The sequence below is a fragment of the Pseudophryne corroboree genome, chromosome 4 (genome assembly GCF_028390025.1).
Source record: "Pseudophryne corroboree isolate aPseCor3 chromosome 4, aPseCor3.hap2, whole genome shotgun sequence".
Taxonomy (NCBI): Eukaryota; Metazoa; Chordata; class Amphibia; order Anura; family Myobatrachidae; genus Pseudophryne; species Pseudophryne corroboree.
This window is the reverse complement of record NC_086447.1, coordinates 579,456,618-579,479,437: the sequence shown is the minus strand read 5'-3', so window position 1 is coordinate 579,479,437 and position 22,820 is coordinate 579,456,618. Positions and strand designations below refer to the sequence as shown.

General features: G+C 42.2%; 1 protein-coding gene across 5 annotated transcripts in view; it reads right to left on the bottom strand.

The window, feature by feature from the left end:
* SASH1 (SAM and SH3 domain containing 1) overlaps positions 1-22,820 on the bottom strand; it is a 329,209-nt gene that overhangs the window by 78,476 nt on the left and 227,913 nt on the right. For 3 of the 5 annotated variants that reach the window (XM_063917499.1, XM_063917501.1, XM_063917503.1), the window contains exons 7-8: positions 21,491-21,603; positions 18,174-18,275 (exon numbers count right to left, since the gene is read on the bottom strand). In XM_063917499.1, coding sequence (XP_063773569.1) covers positions 18,174-18,275; positions 21,491-21,603 — 215 coding nt within the window. Of the gene's footprint in view, positions 1-4,200; positions 4,473-18,173; positions 18,276-21,490; positions 21,604-22,820 lie in introns of those variants that run through there. The other 2 variants (XM_063917500.1, XM_063917502.1) reach the window with 2 other exon arrangements.

Genomic DNA, 22,820 nt, shown 5'->3' with positions numbered 1-22,820 from the left:
CAGGAAGGGAGACTTTGGAATTAAACATTAGACAATAGCATTATAGGGAGCTCCTTTATTGTCCAGCTTCATCAATAACTGAAGAACATTAATATAACATATTTAAGGAAGGTATTTTAAATCTGATAAATCCAATGGCAGAAATATATGAAAATGAGTGTATATAGCAAATAGGTGGTCCACAGTGGTCAGGTCATACTTGTCTACTCTCCCGGAAACTGCGGGAGGCTCCCAGTTTTTTTGGGTAGCCCCACGGAAGAGTAGGCAGGTCTCCAGCATCCTGCTCAGACCCTAGTGATGCGGGCAGGATGTTGAGATAATTTCCCATATTCGCGAATCCGTGGGGTGGGGAAGGGGTTAAAATGATGCAAATTGTGTCATTTTAGCCCTGCCCCCTTCCCGTGGCTTCATGATGTCACAGCCCGGCCCCGCCCCTGAAGTCTCCTGCCGCGTCTCCTCTCTGGGATTCTCCCGGAGAGGAGAAATCTAAAGTAGGCAAGTGTGGGTCAGGTATATGTAAACTTTTGAAGAAAATTACAGGATCTAATCATTTTGACACTGTACCACTTTTCATAATTATCTCTCAATATGCTCATGACACATAAGCGATTGCATTGAGAAAATTATTACATACTAGCACCACAAGAATTTTTAAAGTTGAAAATAGATGTTTATTGTGAAGGACCATTGGAAACAACATATTCATAAGGAACATATGCAATTCACAATCTCCCGCTCTGCGGAACATAGGAGCACAAGTGTGGGAGTCTGGGGGAGTGGTAGAGGTACCTAACACAGACCAAGGACATTAATGTACACATTGGTCTTTTTATACACTGGATACTACAGTACTGGAATACAGTATTAATATTACCCATAATAGATGGTCTATAGTATACTGTCTAGGCTGTATCAAACATACTTAACTAATATAAATAAAATACGTGGTCAGGAAAAGGTTAAACATCCATTAATAAATGCACAAACTTAACAGAACCAGAAGACAGAACTGCGCTTTCTGAACACACATTCTTCCAGCTCATGGTAAGGCTCCTGTCGCTACTCTCTGGTCCAGTGCACTGATTTAGGGCTCAGATCCACATACATACCAACCCTGGCAGAAGAAGCTGCTACCACTGGGCATGTGCAGCAGCTCTGCTCTGTCCCTTAAACTGCATGTTGTGGTGGCAGTTATAGTAAACATTATATATATTATTGCTATATTTGTCATAATTTAGGCCGCTGGCCAAGAGGAGGGGGATTTCCGGACAACCGTACCACCCCCCCTGCGTTTGCATGAGTATGCATGCTACATATGGCTGTACTACATGGCAAGGTTGCCATTGCTAAGCCGGTCCCCCACTTTGTTTTAAATATGGATTTGAGGTCCTGCGCCCCCTGAATGCGACTTGCACTGCATTATCCAAGTTATAGTCAGTCAAAGCAGTAGAAATCCAGGTTCCTGGAGCATGAGAAGACAAATACTATTCACCAAAACAAAGGGTGCAGTGGGGCTGAGTACTAGAACTTCAATATGTACAGCCTAGAGATAATATATTAAGTTTAGCAGTAGTGAACCCATTTAATGCCTTTTCGTTCTAAACGCATACTAAGATATGTAGCATACACACACTTTTTTTTACGTTACATCTGTATGTACCCTGTATAAAAGGCAATTGTAATAACACATTAACAAGCAATACAGCTATCAACCAAAGTATGTATTGCAGCCTTAACTGATATATGATATCCTGTTATATTCTTATCCAAGAACATTTTTTCTCAAGCTGTAGTCAGTCCCCTGAAGCAGGGTCTTTTGGCAAGCAACGTGTATAACTTCTAGAGGAAGCTTATCCATCCAACAATACCAATGGGAGATGCAAAAATTTCAATGACTATAAAAAAAACTTCTTTAAATGTTTAATCAGAATAATGATGTAGGATTTCTAACAAACCAAACTAGTTATGCTGTCACACTAACTTATGAAAGGCAACCGCACATAATAACCAATACAAAACTTGCTGGTAAATAGGTTAGAAACACCCTTAAAATAAACCATGTTAAAAGATTAATGTATAAGCGATAGCCGAAATCGTTGTGCGATCTGTAGCGTTTACCTCTCTTCTTTCCAGAACACTGCTTGTGTATACTCACTTTTCTTTACAATATTTAATTCACATTCAGCAGCTTTCCATTTAAACTATGTACAGTATACAGTAACAGAAATTAAACAAATTCTTTGTTGATGTGTAAAAACTTAGATCCTGGTTTCCCAAACTTGGTCCACAAGGCACCCTAACAATCTAGGTTTTACGGTTATCTATACATAAGCACACATGACTTAATTAGTATCTCCGTCAATTTGATTTTACCATCAGTGATCAAGCATGGATATCCTTAAAACATAGACTGTTAGGGTGCCTTGAGGACAGTTTGGGAAAACCTGACTTGAGTGCATACACACTAGGCAATAATAGTTAACGATGTAGCTTATTTTGCCCTTCCTGAGTGACGTAGTTTACTATATTGGCCAGTGTGTATGCCGCCAAACCATGCGCGGCCCCACGGGTCATTAACGACCCTTGCTGTCGGCCATGCATGTAGCTCAATTTGGACTGTCGTCCAAAAGCTGCATGCATGGCACGGCCGCGGCATGATGTCACTGAGCGATATCGTTGTCATATCGCTCAGTGTGTACGTACTGCCGCCGACCGCCCGGCAGGGAAGGGAACACACTAGGCGACGTCGCTCACAAAGCACATCGCCTAGTATGTACCCACCTTTAGATAATAATGTATGGAAACAAATAATCTTGTTGACAAAACAGCAATTTTGCTTTAGCAAATATGAAAATGTTACATATGAAAATGCACAAACATATGCTGCCTCATGTCATTTGAAAGGTGTGTTAAACCATTTGCTTAGTTTATATTACAAAGGCATAAACAATTAAAACCTCTGTGTGCAACCAAATGTATAATTAGAATCTGATTAATAAAATAATATTAACATGTCATAGACCACTTTAAAATAAGAGAATACATTTCCTTGCTTAGGATGCTGGAGAAATCTGTTAGCATATTAAGTAAAATATACACAATGTTAAAGATTTGATACACAAAGTTAAAATCTGGGAAGGAAAGCCAAGCCTAAGAAACATAAAATAACATTTCATGACCTCATTTCATTTAGAGGTCACTGTCTCTTTAAACGAATCGGCAAATGCATTCTCAACTAAAGAAGAACACGGCTGATGACATCACAAGAATACGTCTCCTTACTTTGTGGAACAGGAGATTCCTTGGAAAAGCTGCTCTTGGCCCAAAAGACAAAGGAAATTATACACTACAACCAAGAAAGGGAGGAGTCTATTCCTTACTAAGTATCAATTGCCTAATAAATTGCAATAAAAGTACTGGATTGCAAAAGGACTTCTGTGTTATAGTCCATAACTAACTTTTTATACAAAATAATATATCTTACAAATTAAAAGAAATGTTTTGCTATATTAAGGAAAACAAACAGGCTAGATAAAATGCTAAATGTTAAGCAATACAAGCGTTGATTAATTGCCAAATGTAAACAAAAGGGAAATGTTTAAATGTAAACAAAGGGTATCTTTAACATTTCAAATTGGCAAGTCATATTACAAGCTACTAGTGCAAATAATTTGATTACAAAGAGCCATAAACACAATTCAAATCATATGCAATAGAAAACAACAAAATTAATCAGCGAAAAATAATGAATCAAAAAATATAATACCAACGACTCATTTTAGTACAATGTACAGTATGTGGGATAGTAAGATAGCTACATGTGTCAGGTCACATAGTTATCCCCTAGTAACTGTATGCCAAATATGGGTAAAATCCAAATGATAACCTAAAATCCAAAAATCCAGATACCCTCCCTCGGGGGGAAAAAAATTATATATAAATTGTATTATCAGTAATTGTGTATAATTTGTATATCAGTATATAGTAACAATGTTCTTAAATACATTCAGCCCAATGTGCAATACTTGTTTAGACAGTTTTGAAAAGTGACAAAAATGAATTTGTCCCAGACTAATAAGTCCAAAATCACATTCCACGATAACACAGAGAGGAAAAATAGGAAGACCGTAATAAAAGTATCAGATTAACATGTGCCTGTCCTGCTTATCCGAGGATCCAAATAACAAACTCTTGACTTACCAGCTTCGGCATTTAGGAAGTCGAACTATTGTTATTGGACTTTGTTAATTCTTCTTCTTTTTCAGCCTTGTACTCCCCAAAATTGTGATTAAGCACTTCTTGAAAGCAACATGTGATTTCAATCGTGTACACAAGACTTCTTTTCCAAGTTATATTATCAGACACATAAAAGGTTTCAGAGCCACGGCTATTGAGTTATAGGAAGGGGGGGTAGGGGGGGGGGGCGAGCAGTAGAAAGAGGATGCTGGACTTAATTAGCTGCCTTCTGCTCTCTGACTGATTCCCTGGATCCTCACTGAGCTGTGCTGCTTGTAAAAAAAAAGGCATAAGTCATCAGCTTTAAGCAAATCTTCTGTTCACCACAAGGAAAAAGGGAGTGTTGTATATGGCAAACAATCCCTGTTTTCACTGACGAAGGCTAGCTAACCTCTTGCTGGCCTCTAAGGCCCTAATTGCTGTCAATGGAATTCTAGTGAAAGAAAAAAAAAAAAAAAAAAGGGAATACATATTCTGCAGGACAGAAATGGTCCCTGACCCTTTAAATGCTCCAACACATAAAGGGAATGCCCCAGAGACAAAAGATGATAGCAAATTATACTGGGTACTGTATGTTATAATTGCAGTCATCTTTCTGTCACATCCTATGTACTAACTGATATATTTCCTGCTTTCATAATAAAAAGTGAAATGAGAAGTCGGATTGCATTGGGTGGTATTAATAATAGAATATGCTTTTGTAGCATAAAAGACTACAAGATAACCATATTTATATCTGATTCACAGGGGCACACGGATTTGGAATAAATGTCAGTTTTTACTAGTAGACTAATGGCTTCTGCCATTCCTATTCAGTAGAAAATATTATTTGTAAACTAAAATAAGAACATTAAAAAAAAATGCCAATGGCATAAGTCTGGTGTGCGATCAATTACATTTTTTAACTATTGCTTTATAAAGTCAATTCATGAGCTATCTTTGCAAATAGTTGTTGAACCTAGTTCCTACATGTTGTCACATGAATATATCAGTCACGTGACAAGCTGTGATGTCATGCTATAGCAGTACTGGTGTTTTGTTTATGAAAAACAACAGGGATGTGACCCTGGAATTGAGATGAACGGGAAGTGAGGGTGGGTGGGTAGTCTCTGTGCTGGGGAGTTATCCTGAGACTTTCTTTATCTAACAGTTTGTGGCAGTTGCTTGCCTTGCTCTGTATTTGCACAATCATATAAGTGGAGCTGCCACTGCCCCCCTCACAATTGGGGATGTGCCTGTTTTAGGTAATGAAGAATGATAACAAATGTATACCTCTGAAAATTACAAACATGAAATTGTGACAAAATGGGGACTCCTAGTCAAACACACCATAAAAAATTACATGGCACTTATTATACAAATTTATATCCTACTGCTGGGAGGTAAGACGCCGGCATCTGGGAGATATGCAAATGGCCCAACAATTCTAGGACGCTATTCCTAGCTTTGTCTTGCTGCCCATCCTGCAACTGACAGCACACTGTGATAGCTGAATGATCTAAAATGGGAAGGCCTCGGTGGGAAAGACTAGGCACTGATTCAAGTGTTACAATTAATAATTGGGTCAGACAATGATTTCATTCAGTCTACAGAGCTGGCCATGTACCCCCAGCTCAGTGAGATGGACTAACATCTTAGCCCAGTGCTACACTCACAGTGTATCACAGATACTTAGAAACAGCAGCAGTTGGGGCAAGACAGGGGCATTTATATATGCCTCCCAACCACTAGCTTACTAGGCACCCACCTACAGTAGGTTCACCCAGAAGTAGCACTGGCCATGGATGTCAGTGTACACTGGTCAATGCCCAAACAGCAGTGTGAAACAGATCACCGATTTTAATCTATGCTCTGGGTTTTTGTAGGGTTGTGCAATGTGCCTATGCAAATATTTCTGCTAGTGATGCCAATAACGGAGTTTACCTTTTTTTTTTAAATAGCTCCTCAAAATGTTACTAAGAAGCTTAGTAATCCTTAGTCATATCTCTGCAGATGCGTGTATGCACAGCATTATTGGACTGGAGCAGATGGCTCAGTCAATCACTATGGGTGGCTATATAACTTTGGCATTGGTTACCTAAAATTATTTCATTGGTAATTCCATTTTCTAATAAGTATATAATACCATTGCAGTAATATATGCAGATGCCTCGGTCACTCCTTTCCTCTGAATTCCTGAATATTTTCTGTTGAAGTGAATTACAATGCATTTAAAACACTCTTGGGGACAGAAAACATATGTTCTGGTGCATGTTCTCATACCACGCTTTCTCTGGGAAAGTTTCATAATGAAATTAAAGATTCTAAAACAGTGAAGCAGTATGGCAGAGGAAATAAGCAACAGCCAGTGGCATCATACACCATATATTTTTACCCAACCTATATCTATATAATGGGGGACTGGTGGGGGGTATAGATCACTACCTGGTAGAGATGTGCGGGTTTGGATTAACCTGGATCTCAAAATGGCATCTTATACCCCTTTCACACTGCCAATGCCGGATCCCACTTGGGAATTGGTAACGGGTCCTTCCCGGGTGGGATCCGGCACTGGCAGCTGCTGCAGGCTTTCCCGACCCGGCAATATGCCGGGCAGGTTGCCATAGCAGCGGGGGGGCGGAGCTGGCGGCGGGGGCGGAGGTGGCGCTGGGAGATGAGATCATCTCCGTGCCGCTTCTCCCTATCTAGTAGTAAATGGGTCCCGGGTCGCATCGACCCGGGAGCCCGTTTACGCAGCCACTGACCTGGTATTCAACCCAGGTATAACACTGCTTTATACCAGGGTTGAATTGCCGGGTCAGGCGTACCGGGATTTCGGCTATGCCCCTTTCACACCGCACGCCGACCTGTGTCGACCCGGCAATATGCCGGGTCGATACCGGGTTATTTGTGCGGTGTGAAAGGGGTATTACTGGCTCTCTGAATTCAAATATTTTGGACAGCCAATAAGAAAAATCGAGATAAATCCGAACTCGAGTTCATTTTGGCCTTAAGGACTGAGTAAATTTGAACTTGCACATCCCTACTACAGTACCTGGTCTATTCTACAGACCATATATATTGTTAATTACTAATACTACATTACATCCACTATACCTATGTACTCTTGTATGTATGTTCTATTCCATATGCCTGATACTATGGAACCCTTGTAGTGCATATAAATAAAACATAATAATAATTATATATTGTATACTGTAGCTTTCCATTTGGAAGATAAAGACATAATACATACAAAAACATAAAAGCTCAACGAAGCATACATTTTTGGCAGCAACAAATGCGGTTGTTATTATAAGATGTACAATGATAAGCAAGTATAAATTAATCAGATTTTCAATGGTTATTTCATAAGTGTAGAAAAGGAAATGAAAGCAATTAGCTCTGGATGGATACGGCATGACTTTTGTTAGCGGTTAAGTTAGAATCCTACATTGGGTTAAATAAGATGGCAATCTGTGCTAAATACATTTTAGAATTATGAGAGATAGTTTAGAGCCAAAAAGCTGCTCTGCAAATTTTATTTTATTTTTTCAAAGCAATGCAACGCACGTGAGTATGTTACTTCATGGGTAACTTATTACAGTTTACTGAACTTTCTGAAAAACGGCAGATCCATGAAAGAACCGGAATGCTTTAATAGAAACCAGGAGGGTTCTCTTTTGTTTGATAAATAACTGCTTCAGATAAGTTTCCATTTTCAGTTTGGAGGAATTTAGCAAGGAGGTTTCAGTCTGGCTGATCTACCAGTCATCCTATAGTTAATGTTTTCTGAGTAAATTTACTTAATTTACTGAAACTAGCCTCAACGGAGTGCCAGTATCCCTTCTGGTAGTACCCTGCAACTTTTCCCATGATAAAATGGATGAATATTGACTGGTACTTGATAACTTTCAATAAGTATGTAATGATTAGAAATAATGGGGCAGATGTATTAACCTGGAGAAGGCATAAGGAAGTGATAAACCAGTGATATGTGCAAGGTGATAAAGGCACCAGCCAATCAGATCCTAACTGTTAATTTACATATTGGAGCTGATTGGCTGGTGCGTGTATCACCTTGCACATATCACTGGTTTATCACTTCCTTATGCCTTCTCCAGGTTAATACATCTGCCCCAATGTACTGTACAGCAAGCGGATGTCAGTTTTCATTAATACTGTATGCACACAATAGTCTACTAAAAGCAAATCAATAAATGGTTGGCATACTGTAGCTTACAGTACATTGTTGGGGTGTAGTATGGTATGCCGGCGGCCGGGCTCCCAGCGACCAGCATACCGGCGCCGGGAGCCCGACCGCCGGCATACCGACAGTGTGGCAAGCGCAAAGGAGCCCCTTGTGGGCTCGCTGCGCTCGCCACGCTGCGGGCACGGTGGCGCGCTACGCTATTTTATTCTCCCTCCAGGGGGGTCGTGGACCCCCACGAGGGAGAATAGCTGTCGGTATGCCGGGTGTCGGGATCCCGGCGCCGGTATACTGTGCGCCGGGATCCCGACATTCGGCATACTGAAGACCACCCCATTGTTGCTCTTTGAATTATGTTATTAAATAGGTCCCATGCAGTCTCATATAGAACTAGTTCATTGGTTACATCCACTTTGCTTATGAAGGAGGAAAGGAAGATGTCACATACAGAATTATGCTGAAATAGCTCATGATGGCTCTCCTCAACCTCTCTCTTTACACAGTACATGCAGGATTTTTAGAATATCGTTTGTAAAATCCTACCGATGGTGCTAAATAGAAGTTTAAAAAACAAAATCTTCTTTATAATGAAAAACCCAGTATCTATAAGCACTGAATTGCTACCAAAGTAAAAGTCTGTAATGATGAGGCATGCTGAATGGACATTTTCAGCACTAATCTCTTTTGCATGATGGGGAAGAGCACTCCAATGACCACTCCCTATCCCTTCTATATGACTTGATAAAAACTAGTACTTATAGACCCCGATTTACATAATGGAAAACGGACTGTGAACATAAGACTAATAAGCCTTTAAGCGTAGTTTTTGCCATTGGCCATCATTAAGAAGTGAAACGGAAGCCAACAGTAACATTAGCACATGTGGGTACCGCAGATAGTCTTGGGAGAATTTACACACAACATACGCTGCAGAACATTCTTGTTAGTGTGGTTTGAGAGCCAGTGATGTGCATCCATACAAACCACACTTGCCTATTTTCCTGGAATGTACAGAAGTCTCCTGAATTTTGAGCAATTCTCCAGAACTCCTGGGTGAGTAGAAAGCTCTCCCACATTACACTCCCTTCCCTAAAGAATTTTTACACAGCGAATAGTATACTGATGGCCCCTTCAAAGAACTGTGTAGCAGGTGCGGGCCAACAATGACAAATATTGGACATAACCACCCCACCACCACTTGAACATCCTCTCTGGAATCTCCTTTAGAACAAGTCAATACAGTAAGCAAGTACTGTTTGATACAAACACATAACTAGATATTAATCTTAGATTTTCAAAAGTTCTCTCTAGTCTCCTGTGACCATTGCAATATGATAAAAAGGACACAGCAGAAATGAAGCAGAAGAGAGGGAGGGAAATGCCAAGGGAGCTATGTGAATGTCAGTTATTCTTGAAACCACATTATTACTACTACTATTACCACTACTATTAATATTGCCGTGTTACTCATCATTTTATTTTGTTGTAAGAAACCTCTATTGAATAAGGTACCCGTAATGATAGTCCTAAATTAACACCTACTGTATCTGGAAATAAATCCATGTAACTACTATGTGAAACTAACCAATTACTTATATGCATTGTCTGCTTTAATGACTGATGAACATGGATACTGAAAAATTCTGACTTTATTTGTTGCCGTTTATTTGTATTTTGCTTGTTTGTTTTCCCCCTTTCCTTCTTATCCACCCTGAATGAACTGTAAAGGTGGGTACACACTGATAGACATATCTGCAGATCAACTGATCTGCAGATATATCTATGGACGGATCGGGCAGTGTGCTGTGCATACACACTGCCCGATCCGTAGGGGACGGACGTCATGAATTGGGCGGGCGTGTACACACTCCCGCCCAGTTAAGCTGTCAATCATCGCCGGCCGCCGCAGCATGTGTACAGGCGGGCGGCTGGTCGCCCGTACACACACAGCGATGCGCCAATATATCGGTATATATATATATATATTGGCCGTCGGCTGTGCTGCGGGGTCGATGCGATATGTCTGTGAACGACGGAGTTCAGACATATCACCTGTACACACTGGCCGACGGACCCGCGATATATCGGCCGTTCAATAGAACGGCCGATATATCGGCCAGTGTGTACCCACCTTAACTGAAGGCATACAAGCATTCATATTGTTAAGTCATACAAATGTAAAATCTGGTGCTAAAATATGTTATTTGTGTTATTTTAGTAATAGCATTAGTAGGACAGAAACATTTACTTATATTGCTGACCTCCTCCAAATAAGCTGACATTTTGATTAAGTTGGATGCTGCACATATAAATACAACGGTTTAAGGAACGAACAAGGAATCTTTGGCATGTGGCACAGTAATGGTAATCTCTAAAAAGCACTACTATTGGTTAGCTTTTGACCATATTTTGATCATATAACATCTAGATCACCTTTTGATCATCACGCATGGGCAAGGTAAAAGTTGAAGGGGGTCAGATGTATCAAGGTGTGGAGGGGGTGCAAAAATAAGAATTTACTCACCGGTAATTCTATTTCTCGTAGTCCGTAGTGGATGCTGAGAACTCCGTAAGGACCATGGGGAATAGACGGGCTCCGCAGGAGACTGGGCACTCTTAAAAGAAAGATTAGGTACTATATCTGGTGTGCACTGGCTCCTCCCTCTATGCCCCTCCTCCAGACCTCAGTTAGGGAAACTGTGCCCGGAAGAGCTGACATTACCAGGAAAGGATTTGGAATCCAGGGTAAGACTCATACCAGCCACACCAATCACACTGTGCAACTCGTGATAACCATACCCAGTTAACAGTATGAACAACAACTGAGCCTCAGTAACAGATGGCTCATAACAATAACCCTTTAGTTAAGCAATAACTATATACATGTATTGCAGAGAGTCCGCACTTGGGACGGGCGCCCAGCATCCACTACGGACTACGAGAAATAGAATTACCGGTGAGTAAATTCTTATTTTCTCTGACGTCCTAGTGGATGCTGGGAACTCCGTAAGGACCATGGGGATTATACCAAAGCTCCCAAACGGGCGGGAGAGTGCGGATGACTCTGCAGCACCGAATGAGCAAAGGCAAGGTCCTCCTCAGCCAGGGTATCAAACTTGTAGAACTTAGCAAATGTGTTTGAACCCGACCAAGTAGCAGCTCGGCAAAGCTGTAAAGCCGAGACCCCTCGGGCAGCCGCCCAAGAAGAGCCCACCTTCCTTGTGGAATGGGCTTTTACTGATTTAGGATGCGGCAATCCTGCCGCAGAATGAGCTTGCTGAATCGTGCTACAGATCCAGCGCGCAATAGTTTGCTTTGAAGCAGGAGCACCCAGCTTGTTGGGCGCATGCAGGATAAACAGCGAGTCAGTTTTCCTGACTCCAGCCGTCCTGGCTACATAGATTTTCAAAGCCCTGACTACATCTAGTAACTTGGAGTCCTCCAAGTCCCTAGTAGCCGCAGGCACCACAATAGGTTGGTTCAAATGAAACGCTGATACCACCTTAGGGAGAAATTGGGGACGAGTCCTCAATTCTGCCCTGTCCATATGGAAGATCAGATAAGGGCTTTTACACGACAAAGCCGCCAATTCTGACACACGCCTAGCCGAAGCTAAGGCCAATAGCATGACCACTTTCCACGTGAAATATTGTAGCTCCACGGTCTTAAGTGGCTCAAACCAGTGGGATTTCAGGAAATCCAACACAACGTTAAGATCCCAAGGTGCCACTGGAGGCACAAAAGGGAGCTGAATATGCAGCACTCCCTTAACAAACGTCTGAACTTCAGGCAGTGAAGCCAGTTCTTTTTGAAAGAAAATAGATAGGGCCGAAATCTGGACCTTTATGGATCCTAATTTCAGGCCCATAGTCACTCCTGACTGTAGGAAGTGCAGGAATCGACCCAGCTGGAATCCCTCTGTAGGGGCCTTCCTGGCCTCACACCAAGCAACATATTTTCGCCATATACGGTGATAATGTTGTGCTGTCACGTCTTTCCTAGCCTTTATCAGCGTAGGAATCACTTCATCTGGAATGCCCTTTTCCGTTAGGATCCGGCGTTCAACCGCCATGCCGTCAAACGCAGCCGCGGTAAGTCTTGGAACAGACAGGGCCCCTGCTGTAACAGGTCCTGTCTGAGAAGTAGAGGCCATGGGTCCTCTGAGATCATTTCTTGTAGTTCTGGGTACCAAGTTCTTCTTGGCCAATCCGGAACGATGAGTATAGTTCTTACTCCTCTCTTTCTTACAATACTCAGTACCTTGGGTATGAGAGGAAGAGGAGCGAACACATAAACCGACTGGTACACCCACGGTGTCACTAGTGCGCCCACAGCTATCGCCTGAGGGTCTCTTGACCTGGCGCAATATTTTTTTAGCTTTTTGTTGAGACGGGACGCCATCATGTCTACCTGTGGCCGTTCCCAACGATTTACAATCAGCGTGAAGATTTCTGGATGAAGTCCCCACTCTCCCGGGTGGAGGTCGTGCCTGCTGAGGAAGTCTGCTTCCCAGTTGTCCACTCCCGGAATGAACACTGCTGACAGTGCTAGCACGTGATTCTCCGCCCATCGAAGAATCCTTGAGGCTTCTGCCATCGCCATCCTGCTTCTTGTGCCGCCCTGTCGGTTTACATGGGCGACCGCGGTGATGTTGTCGGACTGAATCAGCACCGGTTGGTTTTGAAGCAGGGGTTCTGCTTGACTCAGGGCGTTGTAAATGGCCCTTAGTTCCAGAATATTTATGTGAAGGGAAGTCTCCTGACTTGACCACTGTCCTTGGAAGTTCCTTCCCTGAGTGACTGCCCCCCAACCTCTGAGGCTTGCATCCGTGGTCACCAGGACCCAGTCCTGTATGCCGAATCTGTGGCCCTCGAGAAGATGAGCACTCTGCAGCCACCACAGCAGAGACACCCTGGCCCTCGGGGACAGGGTGATCAGCCGATGCATCTGAAGATGCGATCCGGACCACTTGTCAAACAGATCCCACTGAAAGATCCTTGCATGGAACCTGCCGAAGGGAATTGCTTCGTAAGAAGCTACCATCTTTCCCAGGACTCGCGTGCAGTGATGCACCGACACCTGTTTTGGTTTCAGGAGGTCCCTGACCAGAGATGACAATTCCTGGGCCTTCTCCACCGGGAGAAACACCTTCTTCTGTTCTGTGTCCAGAATCATGCCCAAGAACAGCAGACGCGTCGCAGGAATCAGCTGCGACTTTGGGATATTCAGAATCCAGCCGTGCTGTTGCAGCACTTCCCGAGATAGTGCTACGTTGACTAACAACTGCTCCTTGGACCTCGCCTTTATAAGGAGATCGTCCAAGTACGGGATAGTTATAACTCCCTTCTTCCGAAGGAGTATCATCATTTCGGCCATTACCTTGGTAAATACCCTCGGTGCCGTGGACAGACCAAACGGCAACGTCTGGAATTGGTAATGACAGTCCTGTACCACAAACCTGAGGTACTCCTGGTGAGGTGGGTAAATGGGGACATGCAGATAAGCGTCCTTGATGTCCAGCGACACCATAAAATCCCCCTCTTCCAGGCTTGCAATAACCGCCCTGAGCGATTCCATTTTGAACTTGAACTTCCTTACATAAGTGTTCAAGGATTTTAAATTTAGAATGGGTCTCGCCGAACTGTCTGGTTTCGGTACCACAAACATTGTGGAATAGTAACCCCGTCCCTGTTGAAGGAGGGGAACCTTGATTATCACCTGCTGAAGGTACAGCTTGTGAGTAGCCGCCAGCACTACCTCCCTTTCCCTGGGAGCCGCTGGCAAGGCTGATTTGAGGTAACGGCGAGGGGGAGTCGCCTCGAACTCCAGCATGTATCCCTGAGATACCACTTGTAGAACCCAGAGATCCACCTGTGAGCGAACCCACTGGTCGCTGAAGTTCCGGAGACGCGCCCCCACCGCACCTGGCTCCACCTGTGGAGCCCCAGCGTCATGCGGTGGACTTAGTGGAAGCAGGGGAGGATTTTTGTTCCTGGGAACTGGCTGTCTGGTGCAGCTTTTTTCCTCTACCCCTGCCTCTGGGCAGAAAGGATGCGCCTCTGACCCGCTTGCCTTTCTGAGGCCGAAAGGACTGTACTTGATAATACGGTGCTTTCTTAGGCTGTGAGGAAACCTGAGGTAAAAAAGTCGACTTCCCAGCTGTTGCTGTGGATACGAGGTCCGAGAGACCGTCCCCAAACAATTCCTCACCCTTATAAGGCAAAACCTCCATGTGCCTTTTAGAATCAGCATCACCTGTCCACTGCCGAGTCCATAATACTCTCCTGGCAGAAATGGACATTGCATTAATTCTAGATGCCAGCCGGCAAATGTCCCTCTGTGCATCCCTCATATACAAGACGACGTCCTTTATATGCTCTATGGTTAGCAAAATAGCATCCCTGTCGAGGGTATCAATGTTGTCTGACAGGGTATCAGACCATGCTGCTGCAGCACTACACATCCATGCTGAAGCAATAGCAGGTCTCAGTATAGTAACTGAGTGTGTATATACAGACTTCAGGATAGCCTCCTGCTTTCTATCTGCAGGCTCCTTTAGGGCGGCCGTATCCTGAGACGGCAGTGCCACCTTTTTAGATAATCGTGTGAGCGCCTTGTCCACCCTAGGGGATGTCTCCCAGCGTAACCTATCCGTTGGCGGGAAAGGGTACGCCATCAGTAAGCTCTTAGAAATCACTAGTTTCTTATCAGGGGAACACCACGCTTCTTCACACAATTCATTTAATTCATCAGATGGGGGAAAAGTCACTGGCTGCTTTTTCTCCCCAAACATAATACCCTTTTTAGTGGTAACCGGGTTAATGTCAGAAATGTGCAACACATTTTTCATTGCCGTAATCATGCATCGGATGGCCCTTGTGGACTGTACATTTGTCTCATCCTCGTCTACACTGGAGTCAGACTCCGTGTCGACATCTGTGTCTGCCATCTGAGCTAGCGGGCGTTTTTGAGCCCCTGATGGCCTCTGAGACGCCTGGGCAGGCGCGGGCTGAGATGCCGGCTGTCCCAAGGCTGTTGCGTCATCAAACCTTTTATGTAAAGAGTTGACACTGTCAGTTAATACCTTCCACATATCCATCCACTCCGGTGTCGGCCCCGTAGCGGGCGACATCACACTTATCGGCTCCTACTCCGCCTCCACGTAGCCCTCCACATCAAACATGTCGACACAGCTGTACCGACACACCGCACACACACAGGGAATGCTCTGACTGAGGACAGGACCCCACAAAGTCCTTTGGGGAGACAGAGAGAGAGTATGCCAGCACACACCACAGCGCTATATAACACAGGGATTTTGACTATACTGAGTGATTTTTCCCAATAGCTGCTTATTAACACCAATTTGCGCCTAAATTTATGTGCCCCCCCTCTCTTTTTTACCCTTGTTGTACTGGATACTGCAGGGGAGAGCCTGGGGGGCGTCCTTCCAGCGGAGCTGTGAAGAGAAAATGGCGCTGGCTGTGCTGAGGAAGATAGCCCCGCCCCCTCAGCGGCGGGCTTCTCTCGCTTTTTATAATGTTAATGGCGGGGTTTTTTGCACATATACAGTGTTATACACTGTATTATGTGCTATTTGTGCCAAAAAGGTAAACTAATTGCTGCCCAGGGCGCCCCCCCCCCAGTGCCCTGCACCCAACAGTGACCGGAGTGTGTGGTGTGCTATGGGAGCAATGGCGCACAGCTGCAGTGCTGTGCACTACCTTAATGAAGACAGGAGTCTTCAGCCGCCGTTTTTCATCTTTATCTTCCGTCTTCTGGCTCTGCAAGGGGGACGGCGGCGCGGCTCCGGGAACAGACGATCGAGGTCGGGCCCTGTGTTCGATCCCTCTGGACCTAATGGTGTCCAGTAGCCTTAGAAGCACAAGCTAGCTGCAAGCAGGTAGGTTTGCTTCTCTCCCCTCAGTCCCTCGTAGCAGTGAGTCTGTTGCCAGCAGATCTCACTGAAAATAAAAAACCTAACAAATACTTTCTTTTCTAGTGAGCTCAGGAGAGCCCACTAGGTGCATCCAGCTCTGGCTGGGCACAGATTCTAACTGAGGTCTGGAGGAGGGGCATAGAGGGAGGAGCCAGTGCACACCAGATATAGTACCTAATCTTTCTTTTAAGAGTGCCCAGTCTCCTGCGGAGCCCGTCTATTCCCCATGGTCCTTACGGAGTTCCCAGCATCCACTAGGACGTCAGAGAAAAACTAAGTAGAGTAGTAACTCAGGAGGAAACAGGGAGCGGGGTATCATGAAAAGAATCCATGCCCCAAAATTTGTGAAGGTTAAGAAGCTAACTGTAACAGAGCTTTGGGATATGCACCAAGTATGAAGAGAGATTGTCTGGTGGGAGCCAAGAAACAATCAGTATCAATTACCAATAATTTATAATTTTTTGTGTAAAATTATGAGGGAATGGGCCATTTGGTATAAAGAAACACATTTTTCATCCTTTTAAAACAGCATTTATGTATCTTCCACTAACTGACAGAAAAGTGGGAAGCTGGTCCTAGGAACCATCACCTTTGGTGAATCCCAAGACTGATTCTATCATATAAAGACCTACTTTCCCTTTGAAAATTTAATTTTTTATTGAGATGAATCTCCGTTAAAGCATTGGTGACAAGGTTAATAAGAATTTAGGTTAAAAAAAAAAAAAACATATGTGGACAGGCAATTAACCCAGGGATAGTATATACTCCAGTGGGAAGTGCTAACAGAAAGTGTTTCAGTAATTGAAAAACGTATTACCTACTAACCTTATTCTGTATGGTAGCTGATGTTGGGTTTAAAACTAAGTAAAACTCCCTGTGAACTATTCATGGAATTATCCAATCCAAGTTTCTTCCAAATACCATGCTATTTAGACTTAGGCCCTCATTCCGAGTTGTTCGCTTGGTATTTTTCATCGCATCGCAGTGAAAATCCGCTTAGTACGCATGCGCAATGTTCGCACTGCGACTGCGCCAAGTAACTTTACTATGATGAAAGTATTTTTACTCACGGCTTTTTCTTCGCTCCGGCGATCGTAATGTGATTGACAGGAAATGGGTGTTACTGGGCGGAAACACAGCGTTTCAGGGGCGTGTGGCTGAAAACGCTACCGTTTCCGGAAAAAACGCAGGAGTGGCCGGGGAAACGGTGGGAGTGCCTGGGCGAACGCTGGGTGTGTTTGTGACGTCAACCAGGAACGACAAGCACTGAAATGATCGCACAGGCAGAGTAAGTCTGGAGCTACTCTGAAACTGCTAAGTAGTTAGTAATCGCAATATTGCGAATACATCGGTCGCAATTTTAAGAAGCTAAGATTCACTCCCAGTAGGCGGCGGCTTAACGTGTGTAACTCTGCTAAAATCGCCTTGCGACCGATCAACTCGGAATGAGGGCCTTAGTCCTTCACCAAAATTTACCTTTTAGTAAAAGTGAATTCAAATGTTTGGGGTTTTTTTTTCCTGAATTTCTTATGCTTCTGGGAATTACATAATTTGTAGTAATATGGTGCAAGTGAATTGGATGCATGATGGAGGATTTTAATGTGCAATTTATATCAATATATTAAAGTGTGTTGAAAAAAGTGAATTATTAAGTTATTTGTTTCCCTGCTGGGCAACTCTAGTTTAGCTCTAGTATGACTATCTACACTAACAATTTTCTCCTTACATGAAAACCACCACCCTGCATTTTCACAGTAAAATGCATATGTTTAAATACCGTAAGTAGATACAGGTAAACAGAACACTCACATTACAATTGGAAGACTCGTCACAGGCTGGAAATGAGCCTTCAGCCCATTCTGCTGAATCCTGGGACCCTGGTGTCTTATTCTGCAACTCATATTCCTTCAGCTGAAAAAACGAAGATATTGGCATAGTACTATGTAGCAAGAGCACAACAAGCTACCAGACTTCGCAAGAGTAAATTGGTATCCGTTCAGATGGTCGACCATGTTAAGGTCGACAGTCACTAGGTCGACCACTGCTTGGCGACATAGACATGGTTGACATGTACAAATGGTCAACAAATGAAAATGGTCGACACTGGACAGGTCAACACATGAAAAGGTCGACATGTCTTTTTTTATTAAAAAATTAGATTTTATTTTTATTTTTACTTTTTCATACTTTACCATCCACGTGGACTACGATTGGGAACGGTAACCTGTGCCGAGCGTAGCACCTTGCCCGCAGCAAGGTGACGCGGTACACTAATTGGGTTTCCTGGACATGTTACGGAAAAAAATGACACCAAAAACAGTTCAAAATTCCACGTCGACATTTTCATGTGTCGGCATGTCCCGTGTCGACCATTTCCATGCGTCAACCATTTGTCCATGTCGACAATGGCAATGTCAACCAATAGAGCTCGACCTAGTGAATGTCGACACTAACATTGTCGACCATTCATACCAGAACCGAATAAATTTACCCTGTTCCATTTCTAAAACTGTCACTGCTAAACAAAGAAGTGAGGAGAAGATGCACTGTTAAGTGAGGTTAAGAAGCAGGAAGCAGGCCTTGCCAGCAAATGTTCAAAGAGTAGTTTAAATACTGAAGTAGCAATAGTATACATTGTTATAAGCCATAGCCTGGCATGCTTTTATATGCAAGATAGTGGCAGTTACTAAGGGGTCTATTTACTAAGCCATGAACGGAGATAAAGTGGACGAAGATAAAAGTACCAGCCAATCAGCTGCTAACTGTCATTTTTCAAACACAGCCTGTGACATGGCAGTTAGGAGCTGATTGGCTGGGACTTATCTCTGTCCACTTTATCTCCGTCCAAAACAGACCCTTAAGTGTAGTGATTGACATGGCTTCACCTACCAATTGGTCATAAGAAAAAAAAAAAAAACCTTGATGGAATTGTGCAGCTAAATGGTAGCTTAATGACCATTGAGGAAGTAAATATTATTTATCTTTGTATTTAATTAACATACATACAGTACCAGTCAAAAGTTTGGACATATCTTCTCACTCAATGGTTTTTATTTACTTTAATTATTTTCTACATTGTAGATTAGTACTAAAGACAACAAAACTATGAAAGAACACATATGGAATTATGCTGAAAACAAAAAAGTGTTCAACAACTCAAAATAGGTTTTATATTTTAGATTCCTGAAAGTAGCTCCCTTTTGATTTGATGACCGTTTTGCACACTCTTGGCACTGTATATTCTCTATACTAGGCACCATTTCTATTTTGAATTTAGATATGCACTGCTGGACTAACATAGTTCTATAGATAATAACGGATATGTAGGTACATACTTCTATCTTGGCACCTCACTTGGATATTTGTATACGTTTTACTGTAAGCACAAACGAGCAGTTACCTTACGTTACCAGTGGTACATGTTTATTTTCCTGTGATGCCTGCTCATTGACATCATGTACTCATGTTTGTTTACTTATCCAAAAATCAATAAAAATTTACAGAATTTAAAACTACAAATGTGTCCTCCTTTACGATTCTTTTTGGCCACATAACTTAGCTAGAATGGCATTGCATGATGGAATTTCAATCAAAAAAAAAAATATCAATTGCATATTTAGGTATTTCAATTGAGTCATTTTGTAAGTCACATGCAAAACGTATTGCCACTTATAGGACAAGTAAAAAAGTGGCACAAGAATGTCTCTCTCTCTCTCTCTCTCTCATGCAGTAGAAGGGTCCTTGTCCAAATTAGAGGATAGTACAAGGAGGACACATCTGTAGTCTGTTCATAGTTTACTGTGCTGCAGAAATAAAATGTAATAATTCCTTGTTTAAAATACATATGTCCGCTAATATACAAAGACTGTTATCAGTTAATGACTTAATAATTTGGAGTTTAAATCTCAAAGTACATTACAAAGCAATTTCAGAATAAATTTTCCAATGGAACATTTCAATTGACTGATTACATATTAGTTATATCACATTGATGCTCTATTTACAGGAATGGTGGGGACAAATATTTAACAAGTTTAATCAAATTAGATATATAATTAAATGGAAAGAATGCCTCAACTGCTGAACCATATGTCACAGCCTTCGGTATCTACTGCTTGTCTTACACCAATTTATTGATCCAGTAAAATCTAAGGGGCAAATTTACTAAGACGGGAGTTCTATTTAAGATGGGATGTTGCCCATAGCAACCAATCAGGTTCTACTTCTCATTTATCTAGCACCTTCTAGAAGATAATACCTGGAAACTGATTGGTTGCTATAGGCAACATCCCATCTTGAATAGAACTCCCATCTTAGTAAATTTATCCCTAAGTTCTTCAAAGCTATCACCACCCGAAAACTAACAGCCTACCTTGTGAGCAAGTAACATATTTGTAGGTTTAGTATACAGTCCATTCATTTACAGTAGGTGAATTTTTGTTTATTTTTTTTAAGTATTTCATTCAGTACAAAACAAATCTCTAGAAGTGTAAATTTGAACCCGATTTTTACTACGGGATACATTTGATATCCCGTCAGACAGGATGCCACTATACCGACATCCCATCTGCCCGGAATCCCAGCGCGAGTCGCCTTGCGAGATCGCTGAGCTCACCACGCATCTGGCCCAGTGGCTCACTTTGCTCGCCTCATGTTCTGTTCCCACTATGTTGGTGGTGTGAACCCACCAACCGAGTAGGAACACCCGGCGGCGGTCGTAATTCTTGCTGTCAATATTTCATCGGTTGTCTGGATTCCGGCGGTGGTCTCCTAAATGCCGGGATCCCGATAGCCAGTATACTGACTGCATCCCGTTAACACAATGCAAAGGCGGAATAGAAGACAATTAGAATTCAGTTTTGTTTTGTTTTTTTGTTTTTTAATAGGAGGTAGGCATGGCTAGTATTTTACACGCATGCTGTAAATATAGATCTTACAGAACACAAATCATTGCTTGTAAATGATGTCAAATATTTAAAGAAATTATTTTATGATTTACATGTCTAGCCAAAGGGTTCAGTCCAAATATGGATGCACTGTATTTTTAATGAGAGTGACACAAAAAGCACACATTTTTCTAAAAAAAAAAAAAAAACTTGGATTTATGTAAGAACTTTCAGTCCTACCCTTGCAAGTGCCTCCTCGATGGTGATCATTTTTTCCTTTACCATCATCATAAGCTGAATCCGCTCCTCATCACTCATTGTGATCTCACTGGCCACATAGCCAACATCCTCCCCTAGACAAAAACATACCAAATAATAAGAATCAAATGTGAATGTACAAAAGAAACCATAATCTAGCCTTCTGCTAGCATACGACCCTGAGCAATGCTGCTTCCAGTAACCACCAAGCCCTGGAAATAACTTTGATATATCCACTTTATGCACTGTGGCCCTCTTCATTGTGTGCAACATCGATTTAAAACCATAAATTCAAGCTGCCTGATTTTATTGTCATTAAAGGTACGGTAATGTATTAATTCCAGAAACTGTTCTTGGAATCAGTTAAGCCTAATAAATGACTAGTAAACAAACAAAATGGTTATGTTCAACTGTACACATTTATGATGTATGTTGTGTGTGTGTGTGTGTGTGTGTGTGTGTGTGTGTGTGTGTGTGTGTGTGTGTGTGTGTATATATATATATATATATATACACATACACACATATATATATATATATATATATATATACATACACACACATACATATATATATCATATACAGTGTGTATTATATATACATACATACATACACACACTGTACATATGTACATATGTATATATACACACACACACATATATACACACACACATACAGTAGCGGTGACCAGCACTCAGCACATCAAAACAGTCACCCTGGTGCCCTCCAAATAGGTAAATACAACAGATGGATAGAAAGCCGGCACTCACAGGGATTTGTACATAGAATAACACACTGCGGCAACAGTTGTCAGTTGCTAACATTTCAGAATTTTTATTCCGTCTTCTGAAGACGGAACAAAATTTCTGAAACGTTAGCAACTGACACCTGTTGCCGCAGTGTGTTATTTTATTTACAAATCCCTGTGAGTGCCGCCTAGCTAGTCATCTTTTTTTTTATATTTATATATATATATATATATATATATATATATATATATATATGTATATCTATCTCATGAAATACATTGAACAATTACAGTTGCATCATTTTGATAATCAATCCATACCCAATTTCACAGGCATGGCTGTCCATGTCGTTTGGAAGGCGTAACTGTCACAGGGAGAGATTTATCAAAGCTTGGAGAGAGATAAAGTGGAGAGTCTAACCAATCAGCTTCTGTCATTTTTCATGCTGTGTTTGAAAAATTATAGTTAGGAGCCGAATGGTTGGTACTTTATTGCTCTCAAAGCTTTGATAAATCTCCCTACAGTGCTTTTATAAACAAGATCTGATGAAGTACAGACAGCAG